Source organism: Seriola dumerili, unplaced genomic scaffold (genome assembly GCF_002260705.1).
Source record: "Seriola dumerili isolate Sdu_G_001 unplaced genomic scaffold, Sdu_1.0 BDQW01000024.1, whole genome shotgun sequence".
In the NCBI taxonomy this organism is placed as follows: Eukaryota; Metazoa; Chordata; class Actinopteri; order Carangiformes; family Carangidae; genus Seriola; species Seriola dumerili.
The window spans coordinates 1,536,766-1,553,679 of NW_019174279.1; the positions used below are offsets into that span (position 1 = coordinate 1,536,766).

A 16,914-nucleotide genomic window follows, 5' to 3' on the forward strand; every position below is an offset into this window, starting at 1 on the left:
GGAAGGAGAAAACGAACATGATGAGTACAAAACTCTGATATGAGGAGGATTAAAGGGTGTTTTGAGCTCACATACTGTGGTGTTTCACATCAAAAGGAGACTCTGCACAGGGAGTTTAAGCTGCTTCAAGTATCTAAACGACTCTTAAAGACATTAAAACTGGCAAAATCATGAACTTCCATAAGTGAAAACACTGTCGTAAGGATTTTCTTATGTTCTTCTCTATTGGTCCTCATCCATATATATATATATATATATATATATATATATACTCATCATTTATCCAGAGAGGCCTACATCCATTAGATCTCATTAAGATTTGTTTGTAATGTCAATGTGCCTCGCAGCGCTTTTGAGGGCATTTGAAATATTATATACCCTATCAAAATGCTTATTGAGATAAACTAGATTTTGTGAGTGTAAAATGTATAAAAACGTGGAGAAATGGAAACGTACAGTGGCACACACTTGCTTTAGTTTTTCTCATTAACCAGTATTCCTCTCCATGTAGACGTCTCACTGCCTCCCTGTCTGCTTTTCACCTTATTAGGAATCCCATTGGTTTTCACGGCAAGCCAGAGCTACGTGGTGTGTATGTAGGCAAGTATTGCAAAGAAAACCTCTGGGATCTATTAAAGGCTTCCCTTTCTTGTCTCTAACTTCAACCCACTTTTAAAACAACTGCGCAGTTCTTTAGACAGAGGCAAATTGAAGTGCAACACATGAAGGAATTGACTTTTATGTGTCAATCTGAGCAATCACTAAGTGAGATGAGCTGGCTTTGAGTCCAAGAAGGAACAGTTTTGAAGGGAAAGTGGGAAGATTGAAGAGTGTTGAATATTAATATATAAGGTTATTGATACAGATGAAGTTATTCACATAATCTTCAGTGTTTTATTATTACTTTCACTATCAAAGAAAATAAGAAGCTCACACAGAGAATTATCCCCACCCACCACCTGTGAGAGCTTTGCCCCCAAACAGCTTTAAATCTGCTTAAAGAAAGACAAATGATTTTGGAGGAAACAATAACTTAAACACATAACTAATTCATAATTTCATAAATATGGAGCTGTTAACTGAGGCCACGTTGTGCTGTTTATTGTGCATGATGTGAATAATGCAGGATTACATGCTCTGCTATTCAGTGATAAATAGCTGTGAATCTATAAATCTGTAAATGCAGTTTATCTTGCTGTCCGCTGATATGCAGGATTCTGTATTATACATGAGCATAGACTGACAGAGAGGACCGCAACTGTGTGACAGTGGTAAAAATTATGAACATTATTTCACACGCTGGCCCACAGCTGATTATGTTGAACATTTTCACGTTACGACTGACTGAACTGACAGTTTATTATATTGATTGTTCCCTATTGTGTATGATGAACGCAGTTTTCTGTGTTGACCTTGCAAATTCTTTTTAGGGAAATGCATGCTGTTCTATTGCAATGTATTACAGTGTTCATTGTGTGTTGTGTGCTGTATCGCATATTATGGGGAACTGCAAGTGAAGTGCAAGTGTATCTGTTGGTAGTTCACAAAAACTGCTTCAACTGAATGAAATAAATATATAAATGGATTTTTTTTTAAAAAAGTCAGTACACAACACCATTTTAACATGCTAACTGCTGTTCCCTGTGGCGAACATGATAAAGACAACATTTTATTTTTTTGTTTGTATCCTGGCTATGTGACTCAGCCCTGAGTAAATCTGGCAAAGTGTACCGTGTGACAGATGATCCCATCTGCATCACAGTCAGCGACAAGCGCGGGACTGTCAGGTGTCTCATCAACACATTTCAACGGGAAAGCTCAAGGGGAAGCAGCGCCAGAGCATAAACACCGTGCCCAATCACAGCATATTAATCTAACATACAGCTTGACTTCACCCCTTTTAACAAACGTGCCAAAAACGGTTTTGTGTTATTTTAAGATTCTTTAAATTTGAATTTGACTGATTAATAAATATGAGATTAATACATCTGTTATACTATGTTTTCATACTAGGATAGCATACCTGTTAGTTTTCTATTGTAAGCGGTGCCCTGTAAGCCCATCTGGGCTGAGCACCCATGCCTCTATGACACCAGAGTAAAAGAATATTGATTCACTCACACCTTTATTAGTGTTATTTTTAGGATCACACTTCCACCTGCCTTGTGCAGTAAAAACGAATCACCGCGAGAGAGCACAGAGTCTAGATTTGCACTGGAGAAATGGAAAAGTTACATGTCTAGAATGGATGAGCTGAGCTGTGTTCTTGTGTTTGCTTAGCGGGTGATAAGTTCTCTATCAAAAGTGACACAGCCTCAGTATGTGAATAAGACTAAGGCTACCTGCAGTATGAAGAGGCACTTTATATGCTGCAGGCTGGACTTGATTATACTGCCCTGTTGGACAAACAGTGACATTAAGTCAGAGGGGAAGCCTGTAGAACATCTGTCCCAATGGCAGCAACTCCCTCCTGTGACCTTGATGACAGTGTTGGCGTAAAGAGAATATGACTCTCATGCTAAATGAGGAGTTCATTAAACAGTCTGAATCACATTTCAGCCTACAGTGTGTCTCAGGTAGAGTTCTTCAAAATATCGGGCCTGATGATGATATTTGGTCAGTGTTGCTTAATTGTTTTTAGCAAGAGAACTCAAGGAGGATGTCTGATAAAGAAATTATAATAGTACACACATTTCATATGAATTCCTGATCTTACCGGATGCTGAGTAGAGAACAGAAAAAATAGCTAAAATGTAGGTATTTCAGGATTAACACCCTTTAAATCCAGTCAATCATACAGAGTTGATTAGTCCTTTCACAATTTTCACCCTGAGGTCATGGAGAACTGCTCTGAGAACAGTTCCACATTATTTTTTGTGCTGGTGCCTGACCTTGTAGGGCGAATAGAATAAGAAGAATAAGAGGAGATGACTCTGACTTTGCATACACTTCACTTTCTGTGCTCACTGGATTTCTCCACTTGATGGTGGAAAAGCCTCAGAAAAGTTCAGCACTGGAGCCAAAGAGCAGTGTCGACAATAAAACGCATTAAGAGTCAAGGGCAGTGTGTGAGAATATAAACTCACATAAGGTTATTGTACTTCTTCAAAATGCAATGCAATGGTGTTTTCAGTTGCAAGGGAACATGGTGAGTGCCACTCAGAAACAAGTCTGCAACGCTAAGAGTAGATTAGAAATACCTGACTTACCTTCTGCAAGCAGGCGCACCGCGTGCACGAAGGAGGGATCCAAGCTGTTTTTCTCGGCCACCAATTCAGGTAAGTACTTATCTGGATGCATTATTATCAAAGCGGACCTCTTCTCCGGGCGGAGCAGGTGAGACCACAGGACTGCTGAGCGTCGGAATGCAACTATAAACCTTACCGCTCCTGCTTTTGGTAGCTTCACTCTGCCGGTCTTAATGAGCACCACAAGCAAAACCCCCTCCAAAAAAAAAAAGAAAAAGAAAAAAAAAAGAAAAAAAAAGGTAAAAAAAAAACTAGTCGTCCTTTAGGTTTTCAAGATGCTTGACTGGAGGGTGAGTAGTGATTCAGATGTGTGAGCCCATCTCTGCCACCGCTACCTCTCCTCGGCACCCCGCCAGACTCTCAGACTCACTGGGTCTGCAGACCGCGCTGCTCCCCGCCCCTCAGAAGCATTATTGGCCATATTCTGGGACTGGCGCTGCTGGAAAACAAAGACGGTCCCCGCTGAGCGCATACCAATTGGGTGATGTGCTCGGAGGGAATGGATTAAAAAAAAAAGTTGAGGTTGCGATTGGTCGGGGCTCACATTGGTCCCTACAGTAAAAATAATAAAAAAAAATCCCTCCAAAATGCATGATTCAGTCGGTTTATTAAAAGTTTTATGATGGATCCTATGCTGAAAATAGTCCCTTATGGAAAAAGAAGCAAGTGATTGCATTTAAGAATACTGTGCAACAGAACTGTAAATGTTGTGTGGCTTGAATGGGTTAAAACCGAAATTGACCCATAGTTAAACCATCATAGGCCACGGTAAAGTCGTCACCCTCTAAGTCCTTATAAGCATATTATCAAGATATATACTATATTTTTAATCGGGGGATTTTCTAAGGCAATCAGATGAGCTTAAATTATAACTGACTTTGATATTACAAAGATTAATTATAGCTAAATCAGTAACGTCATACTAGTGAGAGATAATAGCTTATCAACGGCAAACGTACCTTATCCAATTACTTTCTCGATTCAGCCAATGTATGGTGGCCTGTGAGTTTCAATTAGAGTTTTGCTAAGTTCACTCCAGTGTGTTCTTCTGTCATAATGAACAATGCACTGTGGTTCTGTGGCCCCTGGCTTTGTAGCCTGAGGTACAAACAAAGAGTTCAGTTGTGGCTTCTGTGTTTCTGTCCATGGTGCTGAACAACACCTGCATGACTCAGACCTCTCTTGATGTTGGTCGCACATGTGGAGAACGAGCATTTCTGAAGCTATAAAATGTTTTTCATGACATGTACTTCCAAATGAAAGGGAGCAGGAAACAACATCAAGTAATTACTTTCTTTAGCTGTGTGCTCTCTTCAGTCCACCCTCGCAGCCTCACAGAACCTGATCTACTCCCACATCTCTGTTTAACAGTTCACAAAGAAATTTAGCTGTATTATTAAATCACTGTTTGGCATCTGCCTGAAAAGCTCTGCAAAATGATGCCCAACAAGAACCTTTTTGAACTGAATTTTATGGCCACAGGAAGGGAGGGGAGCAACATCAGTGCTGTCATTTCATGTTACCTGTTTGCTGGTGATTTGACTTTTGGCTTATGTAGAAGTATTTGAGAATATCGCTCATTTGTTTTCTCACACAGTTACATTATTAACTTGCAATCCCATCCCAATATGCAGTCCTTTTGGTTAACTCTCAGTAAAAACTACACAATATTTTCTTTCTAATGTGACAAACTGTAATCGGTTTTCTTTTCAGAGTGAAGCAAATATGTGTACTGTACCTACACAATGCCCTTTGTTGCAATAAGATGTTCTGCAGGTCATATACTGTATGCTGGCTGGGTAAAAGAACAGAGCTGCAATCCCAGCACAAGAGTCAGAGTAATGTAGAATAATGTAATGATTTTCACTTCCTGCCCTCTAAATGATTTGAGACGGCTTAATTGTTCCTCGCAGGGGTCAAGTCAAGAAGAGCGTTTTATGCTTGGGAAGTGAATTATAGGACACTACCTTAAAGAAGTTTTAATGTCAAGTGAACGCTTCATTAGCTCCTTACAAAGCAGTGTCAGCAGTGTCAGCAATGTAAGCATGAACGTTTGCATCTCATAATGCCCCTCTTACAGCTATGATATCGACTGGAATCCTGCACTTATCTGCAGCACAGCATGCTGGCTGCTTTACTTACTTACTCACAAATGAGTTTTGAGCAGAAGAGGCTGGTGAATGACCAATTCTAGCTCTACTTGACCTTTAGAGATGATTCAGACTGCACTGATCAGAATCATAAAGACTGTGGGGCTACAGGTGAACATTGGTCTTTTAGAGGTGCTCTACTACACATTAGGGACTGACCATGTCAATAAAAATTGAGATAAATTATACAATTTCAAAGTCTGTGGATGTGCACAGATCATTAATTATTCTAAATCTAATTTTAGTGACTGTGTGAGCATGTTGTCATTATTCATTACTTTAATTTTATGACTCCTTCCTTCAGTTGACCTATAGTGTCTTGACATGAGTATGAAGTATGAAGTTACTGTTTGTTTGGGAGACTAAAATATCATATGATATGTAGATTACCCATGTTGGTTTGTTTTAATTTCTATTAAAGACACTATTTTATTAACAAACTTTTTTTTTTCTCTCTACGTCTGTATAAATATTTGGGAATACCATGCATCCCTAGAAGTGGTCGAAAGAGTACAACTTCACACTTGCATGTCCTTGCAATATTTTAAATTAACGATTCATTTCTCTCTGAAACGAAGCACAACTTCTTTTTCTCCTTCATGGCCTAAAGCAAGTGACTTCATTCATGTCAGCCGTACTGTCTTTGCGTTTCATGCTTGCTGGACCTCCACTGATGTCATTTCATTCAATAAAATGATTCATAATCTTGCTGCCGTTACAGTGGTTAATGATGTTGATTATGACTATTAATATGGTTTAATCTTGTAATCCTGTAGTATGGTTGTAGCTCCAGTCTAAAGCAGGCAGACTGAAAAAAACAAGACATAAAGTCGTTCAGCCTAACATTGAAAGAAAGAGAATACGACTGGGGAAAATAGCTTGTACAGTGATGTATGTTGTTGCAGAGAGAAGACTTTTATCAGACTGTTGCATGTAGCAGTATTGTGATTGACACTTACATTTTAACTTAGACAGTTTTCTGTATAGATACTGGAAATATTCCAAGTTTTTCAACTAGGATTTCATGGATTCCTGCAGCTCTCTAGTGGTCAAACTGCAACATTACACATTTCACTGCTACATCCGTGTGCAGATAAGCCTTTCAAAGGTTTAATACATGATGTTTCATAGTGTGTGCATTTCATTTGCAGTATGTATTTGTCTTGTGTGTGTTTACTGATTTATTTGCATTATTTGGTGTGAAGATGATAAATCACATTGTGTGTGTATTTTGTTATGCAGGGAAGGTGTGATGATGACTCATTCCTTCATTTCTGGCACAATCGAGGGGCTCGTGTAGTTTAACACTTTTTGTATGTGCTAAGATTTGTAACTATATGTATCACTAAAGACAGCTGTTTTATTATGCTTGTGAATGGTGAATACCAAGTTGTCTCTGTAAAATTTTTATTTATTACCCAAGTCACGTTTCCTGCCTGAAGCTGCAGTGTGAGATCAATGATTAACAAGCTTAACAATCTTTTGCTTTGGACACAAATACCAACAATCATCTCAAATCTGTAAACCCCCCCCAGAACATGGAAGTTTACTGATCTATTTACATATAACTTGAGGTGGTGATAATTATGTGACCACTGCTGAAAGGCTTTTTTCTATGCCCATTGTGATTGCTTGGCCAACTGATAAACTCTGTCCTCGGTTTGCCCCCAGTTAGCCCTGCCTTCATCAAGCTGGGCAGATGCTTCCAAAAATGTGTTTTTACATTTTTTTTTTCAAAATAAGATTGTAAAACAACTCTGACCTGTACAACATAATCACAACAAAGTGTGAACTGTAAACTAAAATAGGAAGCCGCCTGGGGGACACACCCTATAAGCTATATGTTTATTTATTTATTTGTTTATTTGTTTCTGTTGTTGTTGTTGTTTTGTTTGTTTGTTTTAGGCGTGCGGTTGCAGTCCTGTTAATATGATTTGCAATTTATTCTCTATATTCAAAATGTTTTGAAGCCATGTCCGTTGTGATTTTATTTTTTTCTAGAGATAATTGATCAGGTAGAACAAGAGCAAAGGGTGTGTATTACCTGATGGGACACATCTCAAGCAGGTTTATCAGGCCTACTTGTAGAGGCTTATTATGACTGATCCATGGTAGATAAGCTTCAGCTTTTTAGATCAACTGTTGAATTTTTGTTTTATGCCTTTGTTTTTTCCAGTCCTCAACAATAGCTGTCCTTACATGAATAAGTATGACAGCATATGGTGCATTCACACTCTTTCACTTTTTTCACATTTTGCTATGTTGCAGCCTCAGGCTATAATTGTTTAGATTCAATTCAAATTTTTTTTTTTTCTAAACTAAATACCCAATAATGACAAAGTTAAAAAAAGAATTTTAGACATTTTTACAAATTTATTCAAAAGGAAAAAACTTAAATATCACATTGACGTAAGTATTCAGACCCTTTGCTATGACACTTGACATTTAGCTCTGGTGCCTCCCATTTCTCTTGATAATCTTTGAGATGCCTCTTCACCTTGATTGGAGTCACCCTGAGGTACTCTCAGTTGATTGGACATGATTTGGAAAGATACAACCTGTCTATAAGGTCTCACAGCTGACAAAAAAGCTCCAGAGATCCTGTGTGGAGATGGGAGAAACTTCCAGAAGGATAACCATCACTACGACGCTCCACTGGTCCAGCCAGACGGAAGACTGTCCTCAGTGAAAGTATCCCAACAGTGAAGCATGGTAGCATGGTGGTTGCAGCATCATGGGGAGACTGCATGGTTGTGGGAAAACATGGTTGTGGGAAGTACAGACGTATCCCTACTGAAAACCTGGTCAAGTGCACTCAGGACCTCAGACTGGGCCGAAGGTTGACCTTCTGAAAGGACAATGACCCTAAGCCCACAGCCAAGACAACACAGGAGGGACGTTTTAGGGATGACGCTGTGAATGTCCTTGAGCGGCCAAACCAGAGTCCTGACTTGAACGCCAATTGAACATCTCTGGGGAGACCTGAAAGTGGATGCCCATGGACATTCCCATCCAACCTGACAGAGCTTGGGAGGATCTGCAGAGAAGACACAAAGATTGTCATGTCATACCCAAGAAGACTCAAGGCAGTAATGCTTCAATTAAACATTGTGTAAAGGGCCACATACCTAAGTCAATGTGATATTTCATTTTTTCCTCTATTAAATTTCTTAGATCCTGTGTTTGCTGTGTGCTTTGTCATTATCAGGCATTGTGTGTAGATTGATGAGGGAAACAAATTTAATTTAAAGGAGTTTAGCATGAGGCTGCAACATAACAAAATGTGAAAAAAGTGAAGGGGTGCACTGTGCTTATTCATGCAAAGAACATCTGGAAAACACACAATTGATACTTTTACGCTGACCCTCTAAGACGGTTGTTCTCAAGGTTCAACAAATTGGTCAACACGAACTTTATTTTGAAAGGTTGTACGGGAAGTCTGATCTTGGATTATATTAGACTTGACATTAGTGTGAAGCCGCAAGTGGCCGGCGAAGGGGAGCAAAACACTTGTCAAGTCCCACAGGACCACGTGAGTATGGCGGAGGGTTTCTGAAGCTTGAAGATTGGGATGTTTGATGTTTAATTAACATCTGTACAGCGTGACTCAGCCAGCTGTTGGACTTTAATAACAGACAAGTAAGTGTTGACATCTGTTTACTGTGCCGAACAAATGTCCTTTTGCCGACTGCTCCATAGGGTTCACACTGCCTGAGGGGTTTCACACGTGTCCTGCTGTTCAGTGGTGAAGTCAAATCAGCTCTTGGAAAACATGAAGGAATCAGCTGAATGTTTCACCAGATGACCGAAGAAATCATCCAGCACACACAAACTCAGAGGCTTAACTGGGAGAAATGCCAATAGCACTACAGTTAATTATGAAGGTGTAGCCTGCATGTAAATGCAATTGATGGTTCAAAGCTGTTTTCGCCATTAAGTGTTATGGCTTGGTTATTGCCGATAAATACTCACTTGAATAAATGTCTCTATGTTATACTGAGTAACGCATCAAACTAAAGTATATGTTTACATTTTATTTACCTGGGCTAATGGGGTTCATTACGAGCAGTAAAAGCTTGCCAAGAGAAGATGGAAAGGAGAGAGGAAAGGAGAGAAAAAAAATATCAGTAATATTAATGAAAATCATGAAATCAATTGCAAGAACAAGAAGCTAGAAAATAGTGAGTGTGTTGATTTAAAAGCGGCAGCAGAAAACACTATAAAAGTAGCTAAAAATACGTTTATGCATGAAAAATATAGTTGCTCTGGTAGTGTAGTTGCTCTGCTTAGAAACTGAGTTTCACAGGTCACTTTTGACCTTGAAAACAGCAGTTGACAAGGTCCATTTACTAGCTGTTCTGGAGCTTTCCATCATACAAGATGATCTTGGACTTGAGGTTTGAGGCTGCAGGTAAAGAAGTCTGAATTAGTCTCACATCTAAACTGAACTACATCTGATGTAAATATTACTACTCATAACCAATTTAAATGTACAAGGCAAATAAATAAAAAGGTTTTCAGAGTGTCCTAAAAGGGCCTTTCCACATATTTTGAATTAGTACAATTTTGAATTAAAACATTTGTTGCTTCATTGTACTTTTTTACTGTTTTGATAATTCTTCTTAAATTGTATTTTGTGCATTGCTCTCAGCCAATTCTACATGAAATAGAACAAATAAAAGTGTAACTAAGTTGCAAAGGCACAGAGAAGACTGTGTGGACATTACATAACCAATGTTTCCTCAGCTATAACTTTTGTCAAACTCCAAAAATGACTTTGTCTTTTTTTCCCTGCAGGAACTTAAAGATGTCAGCTGTTGTAGTCGTGCATGGTGGGGCATGGGCCATACCAGATGAACTGGCCGAGGCCTCTGTTGATGGAGTGAAGGCTGCTGCATGTGAAGGATTTTCTGTGTTCAAAAGAGGAGGAAATGCAGTGGATGCCGTTGAGGCAGCTGTGAGAGCTTTGGAAGATAACGCTGTGTTTAATGCAGGTACACAGGGTTAGTCTTACTGTATTATGTGAACTGATGAATGGATCTTAGTAAAAGTTGTTTAGGCCACAGCTGTTGGTACAAGTACTTTTCTTGACTCACTGTAGTGAGCCAGTTAAAAAAACAAAAAACATCAAAAAACAACTAAGACAACAACTCCCCTCGCTGTCCACACAGGAGCCAGTCATTGATCGCCCCCTTCTTCATTAATGCAGTCATCTTTGTCTTTTGTGCTCTGTCTCCATCTGCTGGTGGTGATGCCAACATACATTTAGACTTCATAAAGAATCTGGATGATGATGATTATGGTCATCAGATGTGATGCTCCTGATTATGGGGCTTATCTTCATAATCCAGCTTTAGTCCCAGATGGAATCTTCACAAAAATCAAATCTACATTTTAGATTATGTCTATAAACGAGTCTGTCTTGTCTGATATATATTATATTTGCTCCCTAAGCACAATCCGCACAAATTGTGAGATACATACTGTTTAAGTGTCGGCTTAAACTTGCTAAAAAAGAAGGTAGCATACAAGGTTGCAGTCTTCTCCTGCTTAAATTAACATTCACACCTTTCGGGTATAACTTGAACTCAAAGTAAAATGAATATATATGTGAATAATGTTCACTTTAGGGTCTTGACCATGACCACTGACATATTGTGAGTGTAATTTTTATGCCTTCACGCCAGCGACAGCAAGGGCCGCAGCCATTCTTGTGAATGGGATATCTCAGTAACGCTGGAAGGAATTTCTACCAGTTTGGTACAAACTTCACCTGGACTCAAGAACAAACTGATTAGATTTTGGTGGTCAAAGGTCAAAGGTCAAGGTCATGTTCTGATTGATTGGCACAGTCCACTAATCAGAATGCAGCTACAAATCAACCAATCAGAATAAGGCTACAAACCCACCAACCAGAATGCAAAGCAATTATGACAAATGGTTAATATTTTATATGACTCTTGAGAAACAGGAATGTAACCTGAAGCTAGTCTGAATGACTGAGCCATACAACTGTGAGGTGGTAATTCTAGTTATTAATGATTCAGCGTAAAGAATCATAAGCACAGTGATGCATATCTTACAAAGTATTCTGTCAGGATGAACACTATATCAGTCATTAGTGCTGTTTTTGTATTACATTGTCACCGCCCTGTGGACTTGTGAGGATGGAGCAGGCAAAGTAAAACTGAATAGATGGTAACTGATAAACATAGCTTTTAACCTGAAAAGATGATTTCTCGAGACCGAAAGATGAAAAAGTGTACAAATCAGACCAACAAGTCAACACTTAAGTTTGGCTGGTTTATTTGTGCACAAAGTACAGATCTGGTGCAAATACACCAAGTCTCTCACTGAATGACAGAACTTGAGCTGCTTATATCCTAAATTGATCTGGGTATGGTAACTATCATCTGTTAACCTCAAGACCTTTCCCTCCGTGTCTCACTTTTATTGCTTACATCCTCCTGGAAGGGAGTGCATCACTAAATCTCTGCAGGGATGTAGATAAACTCCTAAACAACAATATAACCATAAAACCCAGATGTGTGATTGTCTCCTTGGTATTCTGCCCCCCCAAAGGTCAGCAGCTTTCCTAAGGTTCACATTCTTAACATCCTTAAACCAAAGTTGCCAACATACAATACAAATACAACCTTACATAACCTCAGCAGACAAAGTTAGAAGGAAAACATATTCCTGTTCACTTTCCATTGTTGTCTGTTGTTAGACTTTATTTAGTTGCTAAGCACCAGCTAAGGCCCTCCAGTTTGATTCCCAGCACTGTTAGCTGTGAGAACACCTGCATCAAATGTTTGTCTGAGCCATTGTTGCAGTTATTTACTGATTGTGACATTTAATTATAGGGCATGGAGCAGCACTAAATACTGATGGAGAAGTGGAGCTGGATGCCATTATCATGGATGGAAACACACTTGCCAGCGGTGCGGTGTCTTGTGTCAGGAACATTGCCAACCCTGTGTCGCTGGCACGGGCAGTGATGGAGAAGGTGTCATTCTAAACGCTCTTTAGTTTCCCTTGAAAAGAAGCAGTAGGAGATCACTGACACTCACTGGCACTGATTTGTGACTACTGATTTGGATCCTTTTTTTTTTTTTTTTTTTTTTTTTTTTATAAATGTCTCTGATAGCAAACAGCTTCTGTGTACAGTGAGCTGACTGGTTATACACATCAATGAGAATGTTTGTCATAAAATACATTTTCTCTTTTAACATTTTCTTACATGTTGGCTGCCATGGAAAACCTCAGACTGCCCACATCATGTTGACAGGCAGAGGTGCAAACATGTTTGCAGAGAGCATTGGTATAACCACAATTCCCACTGAGACACTGGTGACTGAGTATGAGAGGAAAGAGTGGGAGAAACACAAGAATTATGTCGCTGGTGTAATGGAAGATTTCAACTCTCACTGGTAGGTATCTGCAGTATTTCACTTTATTTTGACACTTTCTTGTCTGGACTTTAATGTCCTAATAAATCTCTACACATACAGCATCTTTTCAGCCTGAATAGCCTGACAGTATCTTGAAATAGAGTTAATGCGCACTATTAAATATAAATGCTCTACTGTACAGAATAACTGGTGTGCTCGCCCTATCTTTAAACTGATGTGCTGTTCATTTGCAGTGTAGAGGCACAGCTCTAGATTAGCTCATATACTATGCCAAACATGGTGGCATGTGGTGGTACATTGCTTATTGAATACTTTTTCTTTTACAGCAATTCTCAGGACAATATAGATTTTTTTTTTTTCATTCTAGGGCCCATGATACTGTTGGTGCAGTCGCTGTGGACTGTGCTGGTAATGTTGCATGTGCAACATCAACTGGAGGGATCAGAAATAAGATGGTTGGCAGAGTAGGAGACTCTCCGATTATTGGTATAACTTAATTTATATATATTTTCTCAAATAGCACCTTATACACTGTCAGCTGCAGAATAAATTATGTTTGATGTCATTATCATTACAATTGCTCTATCCAAACAAGTTAAGTTTTTAAGATTTATACTCACAACTTGAGTTTAATTTATGTCATGACTAGTTTATAAGATATGACTCAATGTTTTTGTTTTTTCATGCTCTCTCTTGGAAATAAGGCTGTGGAGGATATGCAGACAACTTTAGTGGTGCAGTGTCTTGTACCGGTCATGGAGAGTCCATTCTTAAAGTTACACTGGCCAGACTCATTCTCTCACAGATAGAACAAGGTAAAATATCAGGCTTTCAAACTGTCTGCATGAAGACAAGCCACATAGGTCCGACTTTATCTGACCTTGATATAATTTGATGTCACCACTTGTGTTTTCAGGGATAATCATTCATTCACAGATGTGATAGAACTATATTAATTCTACACAGAATCAAAATTTGGTAGCAAGAAAGTGAAAACTTGTGTAGGTAATTCATTTTTGAAAATTAAAGATTCTTTGTCTGGGTAAAAAAAAAAAAAAGTTATTAATTTGATTACTGGAAAACATTCACATACAATTATTTATGTGAATAAACTTTGCAAATTTATTATTAAGGTTTCATTAAAATCTATCTCCAAATCATTTTTGGAGTAGAGTAAGAATTTGCAAGGATATTAATTGAGGAGCTGGTTAGAGTTCCAACTTTGGCGTGAATTTAGCTCAGGGGTAATTTTCAAACAAATTTGGATATGCAAACAAATTTTTAATATTTTAATTTATTTTCATAATTTCTTCTTCCCTCATGCAGGTAAATCAGTAGCAGATGCTTCACAGTTGTCTCTGCGGTACATGGGAGACCGCGTTCGAGGTGCAGGAGGTGCAATTGTAGTTTCTCCATCGGGGCAGTGGGCAGCCACATTTACCACAGAGCGGATGGCTTGGGCAGCTGTGGAAAGTGATGTTCTGTGGTATGGATTAGATCCAAATATGAGGTTAAAAGAGCAGTTTTCCACATAACAAGTTTAACAGCTTTTTGTCCTTATTAACCATTGTACTGAGCAGTATTATAGGGAACTGTATTTCACATATGTTTTCTACTAATTCACTTGGATCACTTGGTCTGACATGGTGGATATTAGCTACTGTTGTCTGTAGCTACATTTAATTAATAGTGTTTTCTTCTGTCTACTCTGTGATGTCAAAGCTACAAACTCTTCATATGTGCTGTGAAACATAAATTGTAAAAGATTGAGAAGATAAATATTACAGTCTTGAGACTCAGTCACTGGAGCAACTAATCCATACATTTGCCTAGTTTATCTTGAGGTGTATCTGTGCAAGTGTTATTTCTCAGATTTGATAGACCATCAAGTATTCTGTATGTCAGTATTCAGTCTGTGTGTGTATTTCATTCTGACCGTAGGACAGAAAACTATCGTCCTCAAGGTGGGATGGGAGAGTTGCTCCCATTTTAGTAATTATTTCTTTGATTAGCACTTAATGAAATGAGCTCTTCAATCTGAGCTGATTAACTGATAGAAGTGCTGTATGTCTTTGAAATCTATCTGACATTTTTTTCACTAAAGGTCATTCAGTTCCATCACAAGTTGTTTGGTTTTCAGTGCTCTTTAAGCACCCCGAGTGCACTTGTTTTTAACATAAAATAGCCTCATTGATGAGCTTCCACTTTATTAGCCCTGCAGCATTGTTGGCCTGGCTTCATCCTTTGAAACAATGGCTGCTCAACCAGAGACAGTCGCTGTTAATAAAACTGATTCAGAATTAGAATGAGATAGCCTGAGCATTTGCTCCCACTGTAATGTAAGATATGAGGGCAGCTCTGAATTATTCACATAGTGTATTTCATTTTTAAAAACCGGATATTTCCATTTTAATGTCTTTATAGCACCTAAATAACACCTCTGACAGAAATGTCCTCCTAGACTGGATAAATCTTCTTATACCTCATTTAGTTTTTTCATTTACACATTTCTTTACATATTACTTTTGCATTCCATAAGTAATAGAAAAAAATGAACACAACTGTGATACTGTAGTTAGAGGTGTAGATGTGCAGTGAATGTTTTCAAGCTTTAGTAAAATATTTAAATCTTATTAATCTAAAAGAAAGTAAACCAAGAATTGTAACTGATCATATGGTAACTACTGTCCTGCAATCGATGTCAGATATTTTACCTTTTCACTTTAATAAATAGAAATAAATTAACATGTTTTAATGTTAATAGCCTCTTTAAGGTCTTCCTTTCTCTACATGGGACTGTTGAATGCTTTTGACGGATTATTTTTGATTCAAGGTCAACCTCTCACTACTTCTGCCAGTGTCCTTTTCCTCACTTTTGCCAAACCAGCTGTGTTCTTTAGTTTGTTGTCTGGACGTTGGAGAGCAGAGGCTGTGAGGCCTGATCCTGTACAACATTGCTGTCCTGGCTCACAGAACTGGCACTATCCAAAACAGTTCAAACACAGAATACATCTTTGTCAAAACAGAAGGGTGTTGCAAGAATAAGAGTATGTTCCATTCCTGAACAGGTATAATGAACTTGTGATAGACATCCAACCTCCACAGCTCATTGAAAAGATAGGATAGTTCCTTGTTTAAAGCTGGTCCGTTACAGAAAGTACAGACAAATGACGAATACGGCAGACATAATAAACACAGTTACTAATGGGAAATGTTTATATATGCTATAATGTACCTTGATGCATTCAGTCCACTGAGAAACACTGCAAGAACAAGAACTCCACAAAACCTGTATATCACACATTCAAAACATTAGACTGAGAAAAAAAGTAGCATGGTTATTCTGACTTTTAGTCTGTGGTAACTGACTAATATTAACAAAAAGAAAAATCATTATTACAGACAGTGTTATAAACTGCAACAATATAGCTAAACTGAACTTGTCTACATTGAGTAAATTAATTTTCAGGCTTATAAGGGTCAAGAGTAAAAATACGTACCTTGTGGCCATTATACTTCTTGCAGCTTCCAGCTCAGAGTACAGCAGAGTAGTCACTTAGCTGTTTCTCTATGGGCCTAGTCAAAGCCTACATATTGGTCTACACATACCTTTTACAGACTGGACATCATTTAACAATATGTCATTTTAAACTTCCCTGGGTGAGTGGGCTCTTGTGGCATCAAAACATCCTACCAAGAACATCCTGAGTTACCCAGTTAGCCTCTGGGAGCTTGACCCCCCTGAAACTCCTAAATTACCCATGGAGCCTGGATTGTTTGGGAGTAGCCCTGAGCTGGAGTGGGTGAATAATGTGAGGCTATATCATCCGCACATCTGAACCAGTGGCTCTGTGCTGTTCCTCTGAGAGTGTTCACAGCATTTTTGGTTGTGTTCAACTTTTAAATCCCATTCATAGTTTTTACACAATGACAGTTCCAGTTTTACGAATATTTTTGGACCTTTTCATATTTTAACACTGGTGTGTATTTGGCGGAATGTTCAAAGCTAGAGTGAGTGACATCACAGTTAGAATGGGGAGAAACTTTTTAAGTAGTGTAAAAATTTTCTGTTTAACTCGCCCTCATTTCCACGAATTTCAC

The 16,914-nt window shown here is 38.6% G+C and overlaps 2 protein-coding genes across 4 annotated transcripts in view; one reads left to right on the forward strand and one right to left on the reverse strand.

The window, feature by feature from the left end:
• khdrbs2 (KH RNA binding domain containing, signal transduction associated 2) overlaps window positions 1–3,300 on the reverse strand; it is an 85,805-nt gene extending 82,505 nt beyond the window's left edge. Inside the window, exon 1 of the mRNA XM_022763570.1 lies at window positions 3,210–3,300. Within this exon, the coding sequence (XP_022619291.1) occupies window positions 3,210–3,300 (91 nt within the window). The remainder of the gene's footprint in view (window positions 1–3,209) is intronic.
• A 5,607-nt stretch (window positions 3,301–8,907) lies between these two features.
• On the forward strand, window positions 8,908–14,821 carry LOC111235017 (isoaspartyl peptidase/L-asparaginase-like). Of its 3 annotated transcripts, none has more exons than XM_022763318.1 (7): window positions 8,908–8,930; window positions 10,196–10,392; window positions 12,265–12,407; window positions 12,668–12,831; window positions 13,181–13,299; window positions 13,518–13,628; window positions 14,140–14,821. In XM_022763318.1, exons 2-7 carry the CDS (start codon window positions 10,206–10,208, stop codon window positions 14,346–14,348), a joined length of 933 nt encoding a protein of 310 aa, XP_022619039.1. In that variant the 5' UTR covers window positions 8,908–8,930; window positions 10,196–10,205; the 3' UTR covers window positions 14,349–14,821. The 3 variants fall into 3 exon arrangements, with proteins under 3 accessions (XP_022619039.1, XP_022619024.1, XP_022619032.1); XM_022763303.1 differs by having other exon boundaries at window positions 8,926–9,037; XM_022763311.1 differs by lacking the exon at window positions 8,908–8,930 and adding an exon at window positions 9,147–9,282.
• Window positions 14,822–16,914: the final 2,093 nt, after the last annotated feature.

What these genes read in the sequence shown, in the direction of transcription:
- LOC111235017 (XM_022763318.1), top strand. Translation starts at nt 10,206, where the DNA reads ATGTCAGCTGTTGTAGTCGTGCATGGTGGGGCATGGGCCATACCAGAT. An exon ending in AGGAGACTCTCCGATTATTG is followed by an intron (nt 13,300 to 13,517) that starts GTATAACTTAAT and finishes CTTGGAAATAAG; the next exon opens with GCTGTGGAGGATATGCAGAC. An exon ending in TCTCTCACAGATAGAACAAG is followed by an intron (nt 13,629 to 14,139) that starts GTAAAATATCAG and finishes TCCCTCATGCAG; the next exon opens with GTAAATCAGTAGCAGATGCT.